General features: G+C 41.5%; 2 protein-coding genes across 5 annotated transcripts in view; one reads left to right on the plus strand and one right to left on the minus strand.

Moving 5' to 3' along the window:
* The window catches only part of Kctd9 (potassium channel tetramerization domain containing 9), a 29,346-nt gene extending 19,472 nt beyond the window's left edge, over window positions 1–9,874 (minus strand). The window contains exons 1-2 of one of the 2 annotated variants that reach the window (XM_020165671.2): window positions 9,725–9,874; window positions 1,249–1,370 (exon numbers count right to left, since the gene is read on the minus strand). In XM_020165671.2, coding sequence (XP_020021260.1) covers window positions 1,249–1,370; window positions 9,725–9,772 — 170 coding nt within the window. In that variant the 5' untranslated portion in view covers window positions 9,773–9,874. Of the gene's footprint in view, window positions 1–1,248; window positions 1,377–9,724 lie in introns of those variants that run through there. The other variant, XM_020165674.2, reaches the window with a different exon arrangement.
* Window positions 9,875–10,514: 640 nt separating this feature from the next.
* Window positions 10,515–21,780, plus strand: part of Cdca2 (cell division cycle associated 2) — a 41,036-nt gene continuing 29,770 nt past the window's right edge. Inside the window, exons 1-7 of one of the 3 annotated variants that reach the window (XM_074055189.1) lie at window positions 10,515–10,960; window positions 11,418–11,481; window positions 11,577–11,750; window positions 13,645–13,805; window positions 18,319–18,469; window positions 19,761–19,954; window positions 21,615–21,699. In XM_074055189.1, the coding sequence (XP_073911290.1) occupies window positions 11,418–11,481; window positions 11,577–11,750; window positions 13,645–13,805; window positions 18,319–18,469; window positions 19,761–19,954; window positions 21,615–21,699 (829 nt within the window). In that variant the 5' untranslated portion in view covers window positions 10,515–10,960. The remainder of the gene's footprint in view (window positions 10,961–11,417; window positions 11,482–11,576; window positions 11,751–13,644; window positions 13,806–18,318; window positions 18,470–19,760; window positions 19,955–21,614; window positions 21,700–21,780) is intronic. The other 2 variants (XM_074055188.1, XM_074055187.1) reach the window with 2 other exon arrangements.

Below are 21,780 nucleotides of genomic sequence, written 5' to 3' on the forward strand. Positions count from 1 at the left end.
CTTAAAGGATATGATTAAAGCCAGACCCAATCTCTTAATTTTATATTAATTCTTTACCTGTAAATAAACTATAGGAATTCTCTTCTAAATCATGAAAATAAATTTCCATATTAAATTCAGGAAGAACACAATTAAAAAAAATGTTATTAACACTTACCCACTATACACTGACCACACACTCTAAAAGATCACAGATAACCTATAATTCTGGATTATTCATGGACAGTCTCCTTCCCTGCTCAACACATCTCAGCATTAGTCTAGATAAATGATGAGACCTTACTCTGGACTGGAAGCAGTAAACCGGTACATATTAAATTGCTTTCAAGGCTTCCCATGTATCACTCTAGGCTATGTAAATTCTTATATGACATTGTAGCAACACATTTGAGGGTTTTTTTAGAAGCAAAATCTGCTTTTGAGGCTGGTGTTGTTGCTCAAGTGGTAGAGTGCCTGCCTAGCAAGTATGAGGCCCTGAGTTCAAACCCGAGTACTGCCAAAAAAAAAGGAAGAAAGAAATCAGGTTGATTGAATGCTCCACAGAAATGGAAAGATAAGCTGGGAGACAGATATTGACAAACTAAGTCTAATTTATTTAGATTTCAAATACACTTAAAAATTTTCCCCCAATGGCAGTTAACTTTTTTAGATTAGATAAAAGTTCTTTTTCATTAGCAAAAATAAGTAGTAAACTCTACGACTTGGCCAAGTCCTTTTATTCCTCCATGTCATTGTTCGTAACTGAAAGGACTGGAACCAATTAACTGCAAAGGTAGTGTATTACAATGAGAGGTCACTCTGCCCTGGATCTAAACAGACGTTAATCTTTGTACACAGCTGTAATTTAGAGCTTCATTATCTTCACACCATCAATTTTAAAAACTCACACTTTGCCAATTAAATAACCCAGGCAAAGAACTACAACATAACTGGCCACAGTACTGAATTTCTGTTCCATTCACCATCTTTTCTGTTAAATGGCTTCCTGCTCTAAAATTCTCTGACCTTTGGGGAGGGAGTAAATTTCTCATAGCCATATGTGAACTATGCAGAAAGACCACGAAATATACTAAAGGTTCTCTATCTGATCAATATAATTTAAGTTCAAATGATTTAAATTCCGAACAGCTAATTCTAGATGATCACGTGCCAAAGCCCCTTGTTGTGATGAAATTCCAGTTAAGGGAAACAGCCTAACACCAAGGGGCCAAGGACACAGTGTGACAGCTTATAAAAAAGTGAAGTTACCTGATCAAAGCGATGTCATCAATCAGCCCACCTTTCCCATTATACACACTGGTGGCTTTTATGCCAAGTTTATTACTGGCCACAGAAAGTAAATCAGATAAAGTTCCATATACAGCAACCACCTGTAAACACACCAGATTAAGTTAAACAATTTAGACAATGAATTTCATCACCCACAAATTACAAACCATCACACTATAAACATGACTAGAAATCAATTAGCATGTAAGCGATTTCAACAGGTTCTTAACAGAACCCCTGTGACTCATACATTTATTTTGGTGCCTCAGTCTGTAAAAATCCCAAAGTAGAGAAAAAGAATCACTGCGAACCCAAAACAACCTATAGACTTAAGATTCAACTCTACACTTTTGTTGCTTTAACTTAATAATGAAGAAAACAGTCCTCTGCTCACCAGTGAATGAACAGAGTAGACACATTTTTAATTAAATAAGTGAAATGAACAGCAGGGCCAGGAGGGAGCTGCTGGCTAACAGACTAGTGCACAGAGCACTCAGATCCCCCATTTTTCTCTCAATCTAAAGGATCCCAAAGAGTGTTGCAAGCTGGGGCATTCTGAGAAAGGCTGAAGGCAAGCACAATTTAGAGGGAACCAGGTGGATTATAAAAAAATAATACACAACCCAAGTGTCCATAAGTAGACAAGTAGATAACCAAAATGTGGTATGCGTACACAATGGAATATTATTCAGATATAGAAAGGAATGAAATTCTGACCTATACTACAACATGGATAAGCCCTGAAAATAGTGTGCTAAGTGAAATAAGTTAACACATAAAAGGACAAATATTACATGATATCAATAACATGAAGACACTTAGAACGGGCAGATTCATACAGGTCAGTAATGGGGGCAGAATGCAAATGGAGTTTTGCCTAATACACAGTTTCTACTTGGGGTGATGACGAAGTTCTGTAAACAGATGGTGGTGATGGTCACACACACTGGGAATGTCCTTAGTGCTGATGAATCACACCCTTAAAAATGGATAAAATGGTTAACTGTTATGTATATTTTATCATGACAGAAATAAGGCAAAGTGCTTGGCATAGTACCTTGCACACAGCAAGTCCACCATGAATAACTGAAGCCTGAAAATATGGACCCCATATTTCCTAAAACATTTCACCTGTGTGTACTGTGCATGTACACACAGTACAAATACAGTGCATAGGGCATTGCGAACAGCAAATCTGGTTGTGTCAAGGTAACGAGCGTGGAGGGAGTAAAGGGACAAAAAAGTAGAATGCAAGGGGGCAAAGATTGCCAAAGCAGACTCGAAATTACTTTGATAGGAAGGTGCTAGGAGGGAGGGTAAGAAGCTCCAGCTCTCAACACCCAGGTTCTTGTGGCATCTATTCTTTTGTCACGGTTGCTTTATACTAAGAATTTGCTAAGTCTTTCTGTTCCTCCTCTAATTTATCTCTGCCTCCTACATGGCTTCCTTTTGCCTGGTTCTATCTTCTCCTTGCCCTAACTTCAGCTTTCTCACTCAGCAATTCTTTCACTTCTCTCTTTTGGCCAGACCATAAAAAGAATGCAAGATTAATGTCTCTATATATGTTAAGCTCCTATGCTTAATTTAAAAATACCTTATTTTATATGACTCGTTTTTCAAAATACATCAAATTAAACTTGCACATGATTGAATTGGTTTTCCTGTACACTGTCTTCTAATGAAAGGGCACTTACCATTTTCTAATGCTGCACTTGTCCAATGTGGAAGCCGCTAACTACATGAGGATATTTACATTTTAATATACTAAAATCAATTAAAAGTTAAAATGCAGTCCATTAGTCACAACAGTCTTATTTCAAGTGCTCAACTGTTTCACCAGCTAGTGTTCCCATATTCAACAGCACAGATATGAAATACTTCCCTCATCATCCACTGAACAGTGTTGTTCTAAAGAGCAGAATAAAACAAAGAAGAAACATCTATTTTAATTCTATTAGGCTTTCCCATGAGATAGCAACCAACAGAAACAAGCTGAGGAGTGGGTTACTGCCATCTTCCCTTTCTTCTCTATGAAGTCAAATCTGACTATGTGATAGGATGTTCCTCCTCCTCCCCCAATACAGACAGACAGACAGACAGACAGACAGACACACACACACACACACACACACACACACAGAGTTTGGCAAGCAGTTTTCTCAAGGCAGAAACTTGGTGTTTGAAGGCCAGAAAACTAAAGAGTTGAAGTATAAATTAATTTCAAAACCAAATATCATCCTAATCTTTGAAATCAAGCAAACAATTTGTAGGTTAAAACATACCTTTGTTGGTGAGTCAATTCTATTTATTTAAGTCTTTTCCACTGACAGTAAGTTGGGAAACACTGTTTATAATACAAATGCATTTCTAAAGTGATACTCGTAAAATGACTAAAAGTGGCTGTCCCTTGAATAATGTAATTGTGGCTGGTTTTGTTTTACTTACTCTTGTGAATTTATTTTACAATGAACCTGTATTACTTACACAGGAAGGGGAAAAAGTTTTAATTTATTTTAAAGTCTCCACTGCTCTTGATACTAGTTTTATAAACAAAATTTAGTAGTCAATGATCTAGCAGTTGACAATGTCTTTTAAGTAAAATAACCAAAGAATTCATTCAATTAGAAAAAAGAATAAAATAATTTGAAGAATCTATGAATTTGAAAATTTCCCTCAAGTTGGCCCAATGTACTTGTTTTTCTCTTGGAGGTTTGTTCTTGGCATTTTTTTTTTAATCTAGAATCATTCATGCATGCCAATGCTACCAAATAAATAAGGAATTATACTGCAATACTAATACGCAAAATCCCTGTACTTTATAAAATCTAACCAGAAATCAAGTTTTAAAAATATATCAATGTATCAATGTGATACACATGGGCAAGATTTTTAAGTTACTGAGAAAGAGTTTTTAACAGACTGTGCATGTACTTTTATGTCAAGAACATAAGTGCTAACTGGTTTGTGTAAACTGATTACTCTTTATTCAAAAATTCCAAAACTGCTTGAGATCAGAGATGGTTTGGATTTGGGCCTTTTTGATTTTGGAATGTTTACTCAGACTTTACTAGTATAGACATCCCTAATCTAAAAACCACTGAAATCTGAAATGTGCCAAAATCTGGATTTTAATTTTCAGATTAGGAAGGCTCAAGTTGTGCTAAGCTTATTTTAGAATTCCTACTAAATCAAAGATTGGCCAAGCATTTATAATATCATCATGCCTATAAACATTCTTTGCTTGGAGTGTGCTGTCCTCCCCAAGTGGACCTCAAGTTTCCATGTCACTGTGATTATCTACTTTGACAATGTAAGCACTAAGAATGGAGGTGTTTTGTGGTGTAAACCAAGAAGAATGCCTATTAAAACTTATGATGACAGGGCTGGAGGCGTGGCTCATTCCGAAGAGCACCTGCTTCGAAAGTGCTGCGTTCAAACCCCAGTATACCAAATAAACAAAGTCTATAATGACTGTATTATAGTACTGTTTAACTCAGTCCTTTCTAGAGTTCTAATCTCATGACAACTGAAAGCAATCTGCTAATTAGGAAAGTGACTGGTGAACCATGCTCAACATGGTTAGTTTCACTGTGTCTTTCAACAACATTTTCAAATTGTAACCTATGTTATTTAAACTTAAAAGTTAAGTCGACACATGTATTTAAAACATTTTCTTTATCCTCACAACATTATATGACACACCATCAGTAAATACTTGCATTTACACATGTTGATTTACCCAACCAAAACACCAATCACAATTTATAACCAAAATGCAGAACTCCATTTACTTTACCTGTACTTTCTGTTTAATAGTCTAAAAATTAAAATGTTTTTATTCATAAAAAAGATGGCATAACTAGTGCTAAAGTCAAGGAAATAAATACTAAAAGTTGAACATTCTAACGATACTAAGTGTTGAGAAGGACATGAACCTAGGGAAGATCTATGCATTACTGGTGGGAAGATAAACAGCCAAGAAGACTTCGAAACACAATCCAGATGAATTTGCCCTAATGCCCACTAGTTACAACTACATTTGTATATCTTAGAGCACTGGTTCCCAAAGGTGTGGCCCAGTCAGCTGCAGCGTTTGAATCACCTGGAAATTAGACAGAAATGCACACATCTAATCCTACGCCAGACCTACCGGGGATGGAGTACAGGAACATGTTCTCAAGCCCTTCTCGTGGTGCTGATGCATGGACTACCGCCCTAGGGCATGCTCACCCATGTGCAGCAGGACACATGCATACATCCAAGGCAGCACTGGTAGTAACAAAATATAAACAACCAGACGCCCATTGATGGGAGAATTGATAAACTGTGGTAGTGTTGTTATATAATGGATTTCAATAAAGCAGTGAAAATGAATAAACTATGTGGAATATTATAGATGGAGGACAAGGATCATATTGAATGAACAAAATCAAGTTCAATTTGCGATAAAATATGTCTAAAAACTACCAGAACAAGAAAATACATAGTTTAGGTATAAATATATATGTAGCAAAACTGAGTAACAACAGAAAAAAAAAAAAAAGCAAAGAAACAAGGGCTTCACACTTGATCAGCAAGTGCTCCACCACTTAAGCCACACAGCCAGTCCACACGTTGGCATTCTTTACTGCGTTCTTTTGTACATATCGCACATATTGTGAAATATTGAAGCTTAGAGTGAGCCCTTGTGGTTTCTTACTGATGTTTAAATTTTGAGAGGCTGTTCACACAGATTGTCTTTACCTTTCGTCATTCAGTTCTAATAATGTAACAAGTTCAAATCTGGGTATTTAATACCAACAATGCATTGTGACCTAATATCAAAGCCAGAAAAAAACCCAGTATTTTCTGGACCCAGAAGGTAAGCATCAACAGAGAATATCTGTTTCCTAAGCCAGTCTGCAGGGTTTGGAATGGCAGCTCACTGAGAAGGTACTTGATCTTAGTTGAATGAGTGAATGAACAAAGTATTGAAAAGGTGTATGACTGGCACAACTCCTTACTGCGTATTCTGAAGTTTAAAAAAAAAAAAAAGCAGCACCGTGTTCAAGATGTACAAGAATTTTGTTTTTGCTTCACATCAGATTGCTCAGAAACCACACACTACATGTTGGTGTCTGAATGCCCACTATTACATGAGCTATCAGAAAGAGAACAGCAGGAGCTCCGAGGCACATGGAGGGTGAGGAAAGGTGCAAGCATAACCGACCTTTCCGGAACAGTTTAAAACAACAAACCCACCCTAATTTAAAGATCACAGTTTTTTAGGATTAAGATCTCCAAATGCTTTAGTAAAACATTTTTGGACATGTGCTCCAAGATATTATTTACAAACTATGTACCACTGTCAGAAAGAATATATTTTCTCAAAAGATACAAGGACTTTTTATTTTCTTAGGCTATAACGAATCTCTGAAATATTTATCATTCAATTTAGTGAGATTATAACAAATACAAGATTAACTTTACACATTAAGAATTAAAAACAAAAAACTCTGAGGCCATTTGTCTCCGTGTGCTGGAAAGTATTTTGAAATGTCCTCCTAATTAGGATGACCTCATCCCATCATTGGCTAATCCTTCAAAGAACAATTTATACTAGGGGAGAGGTTAACTGTTAAAGAGCAGTTACGAAGCAGTACTTCCCACAGTCTTGGCATATTTGATGTGAGGTCCAAAGATACCTTTTTATTTTTAAAACCTCATAGCTTATGCTAGTAGGAGCAGTAGCTCTGCCATTTTCTTCTTTACTTGTGCTTATGAAATTAATGCTGTTCTCTGCAGTTTCTTTGAAGCAATCTTTTAAGTCACTTCGCAAGGGTTAATTCAGCCAAATCTACATAATACAAAGCTTAGCAAAGGCACTTAGAAGCTTCTGTATATCGTAATATGCCAAAGAGAACCAATCAGTGAAGAAGCTGCTAGCTCTCGTTATCAACCTTTTCACAGAGGAAGGTCTCCATTCTCCAAGAAGACTTGGGACAGACCAGCTGACCAGTTCAGTCACTAGGGCTCCTGTGCTTTTCAGGTTAGAAAGACTAAGTGTTCGTATTATTTTATATTTTTAAGTAAAACTATAAACAATTGGTATATTTCTTTCTAAACTCCACTGATCATCTTGCACACCCTCTGTGGTGTGTCATCTCACACCAGAATGTGCAGACCTCCCTTTAACATCAGAACCACTGACCAGTTACATTTACTTGTCCACAGAAAATCTGCGGTGAGCCTATGACATATGACCAGTAGAGAACTCTGTGCCTCCCCACCCACAGCGTCATGGCACATAGCCTGACAACCACTGAACAACCTAGAAGGGGGAAACTTATTTGAAAAAAAACCAATTATTTCATGACCAGAAAATAAAAATACAAACAAGGTAAATGAGGAGACGATGTAAGTGACTGGTGGACATGAAATCAAGTTCTATTCTGAGTAGCATTCTGCTTTAGTGTGTTCTGCAGGAATCATGCCAATCCTGATCAAATATATACACAAACCAGACTGCTATGGACTGTTCTGCTCTGTTGTCAAATAAGTCATTTTAATATATTTTTTAATCAGCTGAAGAGGGAAGAAACACTGACAGCTTTGGAGAATATGTTCTACACTTGAGTCCTGACAACTATGGTATTGTTTCTTTTTAATATTAAATTATACGAGTATTTTCCAGTTTGAATTTTATGATCTTTGTTAACAAACATATTTATTTATATTGATTTGAAATGAACTATTCCAGATCTCTGGGTCTGTCTAGTAAAAGATTTTTTTAAAACAAAATAAAGTTTAATCCAATTATCTTTCCCAGTCAAAATTAGAACAGCTTTTTAAAAAAATATATTAGAAATAACATGAGCCCAAGTGTGATGGTGCATGCCTGTAACGACAGCTACTCAGGAGGAAGAAACAGGAGGATCCTGGTTAAAGGCCTACCAGGGCAAAGTTAGCTGGAGACCCAATCTGAAAAACAACAAGTAAACGGGCTGGGGGCTGGCTCAAGTGGTAAAGCACCTGCAGGTGTGAAGTTGAGCTCACTCTCTAGAATAATAAAATAATAATAGTGAGAAGGAAAGACTAACTCAACCAATCTTTGATGGCAACAAATTTCAATAGGTTCAGAGGAGATGGAGAGCACAATTAAATATTTATGACTAGGCCTAAACATTTTGTCTTTCATGGAGAACAACTGAGATGTCAGAGAAAAGGGCCAATCAGAGGTTTGCTTTTGAGGGCATAATACAGTTGTAACACTCAATATTCTAAGTGATTCTTCAGTAACAATATAAATTTTAGATTAGGAACACTAGCTAATTATAAAACGGGTTTAGAAAAAGCTAACAGTGATCAGAAATAATGAAAACTTTGGGAAGCAAGCCATTTTGCCCAGGTAGCATTCATGAATATGAAGAACTTGAATTTATGCTGACACTGTTTCGGGATGAGTATGGAATCTCTGAGACAGGCCACACAGAACTGAAGTACAGAAACCCCACTGTGGTTCAGACTTCCACTGCACGTGTACTTGGAAAGCTGTTTTGTACGCCCTTGGACAGTTTTGCTATTTAAAAGTTTACATTTCCAGAACGTGCAGCAGCAATCAAGGTATCCTGTGCACCTTACAGGGTGAGGCTCATTTGCCTTCACCTGAGTTACTTCTGGAATCTTTTAGCCACACAATACATGTCTGCCTGGAACTGTCACAATTTTCCAAAGGAGCCCAACAAACTTTCATGGGTGGGGCCATGGAAGAACCCCAAAGGAGGCTGAGAAGCAGCAGGACTCATGTGGGGCTTTATGGGAAAATATTCAGCACCACGCCCTCCGCGAAGGCCTAACCCAGCCGGGGCTGCTGTCATCCAGTCACTGTGGTCTGCGGTCAGGGTCCTCCCAGGCGAAATAAACCCAGCACAGAAGTTTGCACGCGGCGGGGCTGAGGCTGGGATACTTGGGAAAACCATCAAGCAAACATCCCAGTTTTCGATCCCTCTCCAACAGAGACTCGCCCGGGATCTGCTGGTTATTTACTTATCCACGGGAATAGGAATCCTCCTTACCCGGCCAATCTCACACTCCTGACTTGCCACCACCCTCTCCCGAGCTGACCAGTACTCAGCACCCGGGTGGACACAGGTGCCTCCTGGAGCCAGGCGAGGGGGCCGCGGGTCTTGGGGGAGGAGAGGGCAGGAGACCCGGACCCAAGAGCGCAGGTGACAGCAGCTCCCCCCCCCCACCTCCCGCGACCCCCTCCCCCGTGCTCCAGGACCTGAAAGCCGCGCATCTGCGCTGGCCCCGGGCGGCGACGGGGCCCCGGGTGCGGATCCCGGGGTCGCGAGGCCGCGGGGACCGCCGCCCCCCTCGAGCGACCCGCGGGCGCACGCCCCCTCCCGCTCCCAGACCCCAGTCCAACTTCAGCCCGGCCCCGGAGCCCCCGCCGCGCCTCCTCCCGACCCCTTACCTTTCCGTTCTTGGGGCTGCCGTTCAGGAACAGGGTCACCCGCCTCATCGCGCTGCCCCCGCCGGGTCCTGAGTGAGCCGCCACCCTCCCACCTGGCCCTCCGCCCACCTTTTTCTCCTCCCGCCCTTCCCCTCCCTCCACCCACTCGGGCTCTCCTCCCTTCGCCACCTTCCTTCTCTTAGGGACACACCACACACGCACTCTCAGTCCCACACCCCAGGGTTGGCCGGTCCTCCTTCCCACCCCGCCCCTAGGCGCCTCAGCCTGCCTTGGGCCCTTCCCCCACCTCTCCGAGACAGACACTTTGCTTCACCAATCAACTCGCGGCGTCCGCCAAGCACTCAGCCAATCATCGCCCGGCGCTTGGGCGGGTTTAGTCGGGGTGGGAGGAGGGAAGAAAGGCTGAAGGCTAGTAGACGGAAAGGAGATCAGCCAATCAGAGCAGAATCTACAGTAAACCGACCGCACCAAGCGTTTCAGAGCAGGCGCATGGTCAAGTCTAGGCAGCATTTATCTGCACATGGAGGCGGGATTTGAGGAAGGAGGTGGAGCGCTAGGAGACTCACAAGCCAGTCAGCATCTCTCTTGGTTTAACCCCTCCCACTCGCCCAACCTACCAAGGAAACGGCTGCCGTCGGGATTGGCTGTTTGGTTAAAAGCGCAAGCCCGTCGTTGTATCAGGATTGGGCCAATGACTCTTTTCGAAGTTTGCAGCCTCCAATCCAAAGTGGGAGGCGGGGCTTAGGGATAACCGAAGGGTTGCTCCGCGAGACTCTTTACGGAAAGTAGTCCCCGGGACTCAGTTTAACAGCTGGTCTCTCGGGTCAGAGCGTCGCCTACAGCTAGCTGTGCCTTCTCTCCGAGATCAGGAAGCCCTTCCTGTGCTCGAGAGCGCGAGGGAAAGGCCTGGAGAGGTCAGCGTTCGCGCTGACACGTGCCAGCGCGGGGCGTAGAGATTCGTGCGGCAACGCCTCTCCACGGAGGCGGAGCTAGTATTTGAATCTGGTGGCGGGCGGCGGGACGGGCTAGGCCACGGGGACGCCGGGGCGCAGGGGCCCGGCTCACCCGTGAGAGAGCAATTGCAGGCTTGCCGGCCCGGCACCAGCAGGTGCTGTGTCCAGCTGACCCTTCCGGATCGAAGAAACGAGTTCCCGAAAGCAGGACGGCGCGACAGTCGTCAGCTGCGGAGTTTTCGAAATAACCTGGGGCGCCGGGAGGTGCAGGTGGGCATGAGAGGTAGGTCAGCGTCCTGGTTCTGCGCAGTTGAGTCCAGCAGTGCTGTTTCTCGGGCGGGGGGCTTCGCGCAAGTGTTGGAGCCGGCGACCCTCCTGCAACCTGCCCCGGATCACCCGGAGTGCTCTTGAAAACGCAGATCTGCCCCACTTCCCCAGACCTGTGACTTAAAAGAGTTTCTGGAAGGGCACACAGCTGCCTCCTTCGGGGGGTGCCCAGGTGGTTCCGATGTCCCCAGAGATTGAAAAGCCCTGGTTGGCATCTTAAGGGGTCTGCTTTGTTTAACCCCGAACCACTTCCTCCATTTCTCGTTAATTTGAGCTCCAAAAGTGCTCTCAACATACAGGGAAGATTGTACTCGAGTTCAGCCTTGAGGGAGGTCTTTCGTCCAATCACATCGATATTGGTGGTGAGGTCATTTTTCATTTTTCTTTCCCCCACCCCGCCCCACGTCTTTTAGATGGATACCAGTTGGAAAGACAAGGAGCCCCCTGAAACCAAGGAGTCTGCTGTTAATAATTCTGGTATGTGGCGATCTGTCCTCTCCTGTTGAAATCGAAGGCTTAAGTATTTGTCTGGACCATGATGTTTAGTTCCTGCAATATGTTGTCCATTTCAGAAAATGCCTCCTTCATTTTGGGAACCGGGAAGCTTGTGACTCCCCAGAAGCTTGGACCTGAAGGGACTCCTAATCTTTGTACACCGAATGTGTTTAAGACACCTTTGAACTTTTCCACAGTAACTGTAGAGCAATTGGGAATTACACCTGAAAGCTTCCTTAACAACTCTTCAGGTAAGAGAAGTTGTGATTAAAAATAACTTTCGCATGTCTATACCGGCTGTCTTATGACTGTAGGTATGTGGACTGATTGTCTCTGCAAACTTACCTGTTCAGGGAGACTTCTGTGCACATGCACAACTCCTCTGGCCTGGCAGAGGTAACATGATGGTCTCTGGGCACCCAGCGGGATAGAGTTCCTAAGTTAGTTGTGTTTCATGCACATCGGGGAACAGAATGTGTGTGACACAAGAGGGTGTGTAATATGAATAGCCCCACATTTTACATTCACGTCTGCAAAAATTGGAGGAAACTAAAGAGCAATTAAGAAAATAAAACGTTGACAGATTGGGGTGTGCCTTGTTCAAAAATTACAGAAAGTGAATCTGCTAAAATTCACCTGTGAAATCTGACTTGGGAGAAGAAGTACAGGAGTGGGGTTAAATTAGAGAACAAATTTAGAAATGAAGGGTAATAGGGGAAGAGAGAAGCTAGTCACACCACAGTAAGATGAATGAGAGACAAGGCCAAAGTGACACCCGTTCTGTGTTCCTCACTCTTAGACTTATAAAAGCTGGGTTTATTGTGTGTGGTTAGACATACGGGCAAAATTCATGGTGGTATACTGTAGGTAAGTTAGGTATCTAAGAGAAAAATGATTTATCTTGGAGAATTAATAGCAGGTCAGTACAGTGGCCTCCCTACCCCCTTATCCATGGAGGACATGGATACTGTTTTTTTCCTATGCATACATACCTTTACTAGGTGTAATTTATAAATTGGACACAGTAGGAGAAAACAACTAGTAACAATATAGAGTAATTATAATATATTGTAGTAAAAGTTATATGAGTGCATGTTAGAATTTTCATTGCTGTGACAAATAACTGACACAGTTTAAGGGGAGCTTTCAGTCCAGTGTGGGCCTGTGGTAAGGCAGAAGAACATCATGGTGGCAAGAATATGTAGCAGAGCAAAGTTGCTCACCTTGTGGCATGGCAGCCAGGAAGCGGAGAGATTGAGAGTCAGGAAGGGACCAGGGACAAAGTGTATCTTTCTAGGGCATGTCCCCCAGTGACATTCCTCCAATGAGGCCCTACCTCTGAATAATGCCATCATATTACAAATCCATCAAGGGATTAACCCATTGATCCGGTCTGAGCCCTCGGGTCTAATCCCCCTTACCCATCACGTTCTCACTAAATATTTTAGTGTACTTTTACTTTTTCACTGACAGGGAATATTGCAGCTTCTTTTTGGCATATCTGAATTGCCAGCATCACTACTCTTGAGCTTGGGACCATTATTAAGTGAAACAAGGTTCACTTGGACTGAAACACTGGCAGACCATGACAGTATCTGATAGCTCAGTAGCCACTAAGTGGCTTAAATAAGCAGGTAGCCTCTACAGTGTGGATTGTTGGACAAAAGGAAGATTCACGTGCTGGCGAGATGGAGCTGGGTAGCACAAGATTTTATCACATTGCTCGTAAATAACATTCAATTAAAGACTTGTGAATTGTTTATTTCTGGAATTTCCAAATAAAATGTTCAGACTGTGGGTGACTGCAGGCATTTGAAACCATGGAAAGTAAAATCATAGATAAGGGAGGACTTTTTCCAGGTGCCTAGGTGGATGTCTCTTCAGTTCTCGTGGATAAGGCTAATCATATGAAAAGACATTCTTAGTCAAAAGCAAGCCATTTCCCACACCTTTTTGCAGGAAATATGGAACAAACATGAAAACTAACTAAAGTGGGTTCATGTGTTCAGTCATCTTTAATAAACGCCTTCATAGCTTCCCATATGTAGCGTGTTCTCTTTCAGGCTGGTACATCACCAGCACTGGTGTGATTGCTGATGGATGACTCCTTCTCTTATTCCAATTCATAAGAGAGTGTCCTTACAGGAAAGTCATCATCCTACCATAAAAAATTCAGACGACGTTCTGCAGTTGGTTCCCGGGGCTCTCCTGAAACAAACCATCTGATCCGTTTCATCGCCCAGCAGCGGAATTTGAAGAGTGCTGAGAGGTCTCCATTTGGGAGATCCTGTGGGTCCCCTTTCCAGGTACCATTTTCTCCCAAGTTCTCAAAGGATTCTGCCAGGAAATGCTTTGCTCTGGAGCCTGTGTGCAGGGCGCTGTGTTCTGGAAAATAAGCAGCTAGCGTAAGCAATGATGTTGAATCTGGCTGTGGTTAAGAATGAGGAAGTCTTGCATAGAAGTGGCTTCTGGAAGAGATTTTATTGTATTTTGAAGACTTTCTCTAGTTACTGTCTTTTTCTAGAATGAAATGAGGCACTTTTTTGCAACCTTTTTCTTTTAGTAGCTTTTCTCTGTTTCTAACATTTTCACGATAGCTGTGTGTTGGTGTGTAGAGGCAAGGGTTTCCCAGAACAAAATGCATTTTGTACAATCTCGTGGAAAGGAACAAATGGCTTTTCCATTATCATCATCATCATCAAAATCAGGGTTTCTAGCTTGCTAAGCAAGTGCTATACCACTTGAGCCACACCCTAGTCCTTTTGTTTTCAGTTTGTTTTTCCAACAGGGTCTCACACTTTCCCTCCTACCTTCACCTCTTCAGTAGCTGGGACCAAGGTGTGCACCACCATGCCTGGCTTGTTTTTGAGTTAAGGTCTTACTTTTCCCCAGGATCCTGCCTTAATGACTATCTTATGATGTATTTTGCTATTTTTTTTTCAATTTTTATCACAATAATACACATGCCCATAAAAGTCAAATAGTAGCTTAGGGTTCATTATAAAAGACCTATTCCCTTATGTTACCTTGCTTAGTGGACAACAATTTTTGACATTACCTTCTTATTTTACAATAATTTACTTATATTGTCCCTTTATTTTTCAGTTATAGACGTGATCTATGCATGAGACTGTGATTCCTAAAGTTTTTCAGGCAGCCAAAAGCATCCATGGGGGTCCTTGAGTCCCTTTGAATAGATATATGAAGTCAAAACTAATTTTCAGTTTTAACAATATTATTTGCATTTCTTTTACCTTATTGATATTGCACTCATGATATAAAACCAACGGGGAGTAAATAAAACCAATGGTGAGTAAAATCACTGCGCCTCAGCATGAACCAAAGCAGGGTGTGAACCGTCATAGTACTGGTCGTTGCACTCACAGGAAGTAATGTCAGTTTCACTAGCTGTCCTTAAAGCACTAAAAATAATAAATTCCAACCTTTGCGTATTTTATGTGATGAAATGGGAGTACATGCAGAAGTTTGCTGGATGTTTCTAGAAACATCGTGTGTGTGAACTGTGGACTAAACAGAGCAACTGACCAACAAATCACGGTTAGTCAGACTCGGGAATGCGGCTGTTATTTTCTCATAAATGAACAGTGAGTAAATCAGCCACTTGAAATTTTGAAAATTTGCATTTTCAAGAGGAAATTAGAATTTTGGAAAATATGTGTCTACCTCTGTGAACTTGACAGCTTCCTGATAGTGGGAGACTTTCTGATTGATTACTGGCGATATTAAGGAAATAATATTTTGTTACTGCCTAATAAAATGTGCCAATATTTGGAAGATTTGCATAATCCAGTCAACCCAGTGTTTTCCAAGTGACCAGTGCATGGTGTTACAAAGCCTTGCCTAGGTAAACCATAACCTCACATTGCAAGATGGGTTTGAACACTAACAGAATATGAAAAGTTCATTGATAGGAATTCTTACTTGACATTGCAACTAACCTTTAAGAAATCTGTGTTGAGCTTTGTTTAGCAAATTAAAAAATAATATCCACAATTCTAAAAAGGCTGTTTAATGCTTCTGGTGCCATTAAATGCTAAGTCTGTTTCCTTGCCCTAAAATAGGATCATAATAGTTGTAAGGATTTCATGAGGACAAATAAATCAATAGATAGGATGTGCTTTCAGCAGTCCCTGGAGCACACGTTTTAGATTTGCTTTTGTTGGTGCTTCTATTAAAAGTGAGGATTTTGATCTCTGTCACATATCCTGCCCGTACCTGTCCTCACATTCTCCCCTTTCCCTATCCCTCCAAATCAGTTACATTTTGATATAAATTTTATGCATTATGTAATCTTGTAGATATTTTTTGTAAACTTCTGTGTAGTATGCTGTGATTATCATTGCTTTCTGCACTTTTGTTTTTATGGTAGTTGATACTACCTCTTTTTTTTTTTTTTTTTTTTTGTCTTATTATATCATCTCATCTGCAAACTTGACAGAACTGTAACCCTAAAGACTATCATTCTTTGCTTCTTGGAGCCCTCTTTCCTCTTCTTCCTCTCTGGCTCAGTGTCACCATGTGCTCACCCCCGTATCCATTTTGTGTCTTCTCTTATCCCTTACCCAATTCAGATTCCAGGCCCAGCAGTATAAAATTATCTTGCAAATATCTTAAGTTTAAAAAAATTACATAAATTGAAATATTAACACATGCACGTAAGTTTAAAGAATGCATTAATTCTATAGGGTTATTTATTTCTATAAGAGCAGTTTGTAGCTGCCTTCTCCCCCCCATCTCTCCTTTCCCAAGGTTCTTACTTTAATTGTTGAGGCTGACCTTGATGAAGTTTGCTTCTGCACATCTTGATAACATATTCTATTGCTTCTTACTCTTTTTTGCTAGGCATTAGCTATTGCCTTCCCCCAGGGGACAATGAAGAAGGCACCTTCTTTCCTCCTAAGACCTTTTTGTGGCACACTTTCTTTTCTCTCTAACTTCCCAGTGGATCGGTTATGTCAGTATTCAAGTGTGCACAGTGTTGGTACCATGTCTATTATTCTGAGCTGAGTTTTCTTTGGTCACTTTCCCTTTCAGTGCCCTCTCAGAGCAAAACTGCCACAACCACTTGTCTGCTCTGGCTTGTTCCATTTCCCTCCCTGGCCATCCTTTCTGCTACTGCCACCCACCCCGGCTGGGCTTTTGTTTCTACCACTCTTGAGAAAAAATTCTTGTCACCCGTGGTCATAGGATGGCCTGAACAATAACAGCCCGAAAGATGAAGTTGAGTTTTAACCTTGCTCAACTTTTCAGTGCCTTGGAAAGGACTTCACCTAGTTCATGGCATTCCACACTGACCAGTCTTCCTGTGTCACTGATCATTTCTTCTGTGTTTCATTTACCATTTCCTTCTCTTCTTCCAGTTTTTCCCTCAAAAATGCTGTTGTGCCTGGGGCTCTCTCTGCCCCTTCTCTTCACTTTGAACATCATGACTGAAATGTCTGTCTCCACCCAAAACTCCTAGGTACCAGGCGCCTACTCAGTGGCTCCTTTGCATATTCGGTAAGCATTTCAAGCACAACTTAGTCATAATCAAGCTAGATTTCCACTCCTGTGTAGATCCTCCAGTCCACTCAGACCGCGTCCGTTCTTGGCCTTTCTTGGTTTGTATTTTCCTTGTGTCTCACATTCAACTCATCACTACCTTTGACCTGCATTTCTCCATCTGATATCTTTAAAGAAGGTAATTTCTTGTTTTACTTTTGCCTCTTGGTGAGAATTTTTTAATTGCCACACAAGTTCCCTATCAGTGGAAATATGTTAGCAGTCCAAATAATAAGGGTGGGAGGGAAGCCCACCTGAAATGATCATCAATAATTTGTTGTTTATATGAGTAATCTGGCACCTCTATCCCTACTAGCATAAATTTCTTTTTATTAATCTTTGCCTGCAACCCTCTGAGCAGAGCTTCCAGAAAGCTGCTGGGCTTATACTATCTAACTTTTTATCTTATGTGAATGGCTGGCTTTTAGCTATAAGGAAGTAAGTGCCTAAAGTTAGCTAGGGAGAACCAGAGGTAATGTCCGAGCTAGTGTAGGACTTCTGTGTCTTGTTCTGGCTTCCCAGGATGGAGGTGGGGGGCAAATGTGCACAGCTTCGATTGAAGGAGGTATGCTGGGATTTACATGTGCCAGAGGTGTCACGCGTGGGCCTTCCAATGGATGCTTTGAGCACAACTTTTGATAAAATTTCCACATAGGCAGTTTCCTCCTGCCACTTCTTCCTTCCCCATCTCTGAGAGGCTAGTGTTTTCTTTGTGCCCCTGCTATATTCTCTTTGGCTTCTTCCACATTTTTGTGTTAAACTCCTTTCCCTTTCAGATCTTACTTGCTGAGGCTGCCCCAGGTAACGGATGCTAACATATGAAAGAAAGCTGGAAGTCTCGCAGAGTGCTCATTGGTTTACCCCCAAATAACTAGTATGCATTTTGTCTGGGTCCCTTTTGGAAGTATTTTCTACCTATTCCATGCTGCTTGTAGCATGTTCCCTTGGGGCTCATTGCTAGGATGAGCCCCATGGAACATGCTATACATCTTTGATAACTACTCAGCTATTCCTCTTTGCTCAGGTTTTGAAAGAAACTGTGGGAGAAGCAGAGGGGCAACTAAGATAATTACAAGGTACCAAATGTTCAGACAGGAAACATGTAATTCCAGGGAGAAGAGGCTCTGCTACACTAATTCATTACCTCTTATGTTCACACCTTTGTGTACTTTTTGTTTTGTATTCAGTGGTTATTGGCCTAGAATACAGAAACTGTCTTTGATTTATAATACCCTTTGTACTTTGGTACCTTAACAGGGCAGCCCTGGACTATATCGAAATGTTAATTTTTTAAGAGAGCGAATATCTGCTTTCCAGTCAGCTTTTCACCCCATAATGGAGAACGAGAAAATGGCTGACTGTTCAGAATTCTCAGAGGCAGAAGGAGGGTCCAAGACAACAGGCTTAAGTGAGTAGTGTTAACTCAGTGTTGACTTTTGTGTTTGTAAAGACAAACTTCTGAGATATGAAAAGGATTTAGTTCCACCGTGTAAAAGCAAGCAATCTTTTCAGGGCATAGTTGTGTCTTCTGGAGCCTAGCATTTAAAATTTGAGACATTTTCACACAAAAATCCATACTCCTGGCTTCTCTTTGCTGAAGATGGAACCCAGAGCCTTATAAATGCTAGACAAGCACCACCACTGAGCTACCCTCCCATCCTCTCTGGTTTCTCTTGAAAAACCTGACATCAGACAGACATTCCAGAGCCTTTATTTCCACATGAATTACAATTAAGTTTTCACAGTCAGAGCTACTTTGAGCTTTAGAGTAGGGCATGTGGCAAATTTGAGTTTACAAACCTTGGTTTTCACAGAATTATGTTAAGTTGGTAAACATTTATGTTCATATCACACACCCAACTCTGATATCAGCCACAAATATGCCCAATCTGATCCTTTAGTAGTCTGCCATGTTCTATGCTCTGTCTCTTAGACTGTAAATCACGTGGTCATTTTTCAGTCAGTTTTCAATTTCTCAGTCACAGAACACTTGAAACACCAGAACTGACAAAGTCTTGACCTTACTTGCAATCATTATAACCATCTCTCGTGCGCTTTGCCCCCTGAGGTTCCAGATGGTTCTGTTTTGATGTCTGAAACCATCTTCAGATGTGTTTCAATACATCCTGTTACCAACACATCCATCCATCTCCCTCCATAGCACATGACCAGTTCTGATGTTCTAATTTGTATTTGTTGTTTGTGACTTACCTATCATTTGAATTTTTACCTGAATTTTTAACTGGGTTTTAAGTTTTATTTTGTTTATGGCATTATTCATAAACATTCTTCAGTCACTAAATTCCTTTTGTCTTTTTTGTAACTAGAAATAACTGAAGCACACTCCAGTTGTATTTTTTCACAAAAATCATATCAAAACATTACAGTGTGAGAACATAACTACACCCTTTAAATGTTCAAAATAAAAGGCTTCGTGGTAAAATGTAGGAGTGTGACGCCATGTCAAGTGTAGCTGTATTTTGGTGTAAATATACATGTGAAGGTCTGAAAACCTTAGTCTAATAATTAAACTTGTCATTATCTTCATAGTTACGTTCTCTTGTCTTTTAGTTAATTTAATTTTTTGAGTGAGAAAGGGAAGCAGATCTTTTCATTGATGATTTAGATAACACTTAATTGGCTTAAAACTGTTCTAACATACAAAGTTTTTAAATTCCCATCTCATTTTGTGTATGCAGCCAAAAACGAAGGGCTCGGTGAGTATCAGCAGTCTGGGTTCCCTGCAAACCTGCAGTCCAAACGTCGGCGGATTTCGCGGAGCAGCTCTGAGGATGCCCTCAGCAATATGGGAGCAGAGGTGATGGATCTGCAGGTATTCACCACTGATGCGGACAGGACGTGTGCTGCTGGTGCTTCTACACACCTTCCAGAGGTGACTCACTACTTCACAGACGGGGAGATGAGTCTGGCTCCCTGCACCAGTGTCAAGGCCTTTCTTCCATCTCAGTACCCTGTTCTGCCATATTGTTGTTGAGGTTTTAAGTTTCTGTGCATGTGCGTGTGTGAGTGTGTGTGCATGTGTGTGTGTGTGCGTGTGCGTGTTTCCTATGTGTTAAGTGCATTGTTGTTAGTTGGTTTACTAATTCATAGACAGTTTTGATAAGTAGGCTCTTTTGACTACTAATCTTACAGAAAAGACTGGAAAGATTAAGTCCTGGTTCTTGTGCATGAGTTTTCTTCCACGTGGTGATGGTTCACCAGTGAGTAAGTCTCAGTCATGCTTTTTGTCTCCTGGGGAAAGTGTGCATATGAACGGCCTATTTCAACATGAGCTGCAGCTCCCTGGTAATGAGTCAGGTGAACCATCTGTGCAGGGCACTCCTTGGGTCTAGGGGTCCTGCACTTCTGCTTGCTGGCCTGCCTTGTTTAAGATTGGCTAAGAGGCAGGGTGTACTCCTCCTTGCTCCCTGCTTCTTTCCTGTAGTGTTAAGAATCTTAGTGGCTTATTTAGGTAGTTACCTCAAACCTGTCAAGATTTTCAAAAACCAGTAACCAACATGAGTTTGACTAAACCAGGAGGAAAAATACAGCTACTGAAGATCTGCTGACCTTCAGGCAAGTATGCGTGGGAAGCCGGTCTCATGGCTGACTTCCTCCTGGTTTGGTACAAAAGATCCCATTTTCTTCTGGAGAGGAGGTGCCTAACCCCACTACAGATGGAACTTTTTCTGTGCTTCAGGTGTAACTCAGATCTAGGGCATGACTGGCTTAATACTTGATAATCACTAGACATTCCTCAGGTCCAGTAGGTTTCATTGTACTCCCGAGTCACCTAGGATCTCTGCTATACTCAAGTTAGTTTAGCATCATCATTTGACAGAAGCAGTAAGAATGGTTTCTTATCAGAACTCTGAGGCATTGAACGTACACCACAATGCAGAAACAGTCTTTTTTTATTTTGAGAAAGGATAGCAGATAACACAGCTTTCTAGGTTTCAATGGGCAACAAAAATGTGTGTTTTAAACTTTTCCTATGGGATCGAAAATTGTTTGGGATGCTTAGAATTTAGTCAGGATGAATACTCCATTGTTGGATTCCTGTAGACTTTAAGTTTGATGAATGGTGAATGGGACTGGTTGAATTCCAGATTTCCAAGTAAATCCTTAATGTTTGCTTCAATCTACATGAAATTGTCAATCGTAAAGGAAGTAATAAAATGCAATGCTTCTTTATTTATTTTTATTTCTTGGCTGTAGTAGGGTTTGACCTCAAGGCTCCATGACTGCTACAGGCACTCTACCACTTGAACCACACCCCTGGCCCTTTTTGCTTATTTTTCCTTAAGGTCTCAAGTTTTTGCCTGGGGCTTACATTGGACCGTGATCCACCTACTTGAGCCTCCCAGTAGCTGGGATCATAGGCATGTACTATTACCTCTGGCTTGTTGGTTGAGATGGGGTCTAGCCAACTTTTTGCCCAGGCTGGCCTCAAACTGGGATCCTCCCGATCTCTATTTCCCCAGTAGCTGGGATTATAGGTGTGCATCACCACTGCCATCCACTTCTTTACCTTTAAAATGTTTTCTCCCCAGAAATCATCAGAACTTGATTGTACCCAGTCTGACTGTGCAGTTGAAGAGTCTGTTTCCCTTCCAGAGATCAGAGAGCCTTTGAGTGGTAAGTGTGTACTTCTCCTTAGTACAAGTAGACTTTTGTGATTGGTCTACCTATATGCTAGATTTGGGGAGAAATAAAGAG

This window comes from Castor canadensis, chromosome 14 (genome assembly GCF_047511655.1).
Source record: "Castor canadensis chromosome 14, mCasCan1.hap1v2, whole genome shotgun sequence".
NCBI classification, from domain to species: domain Eukaryota; kingdom Metazoa; phylum Chordata; class Mammalia; order Rodentia; family Castoridae; genus Castor; species Castor canadensis.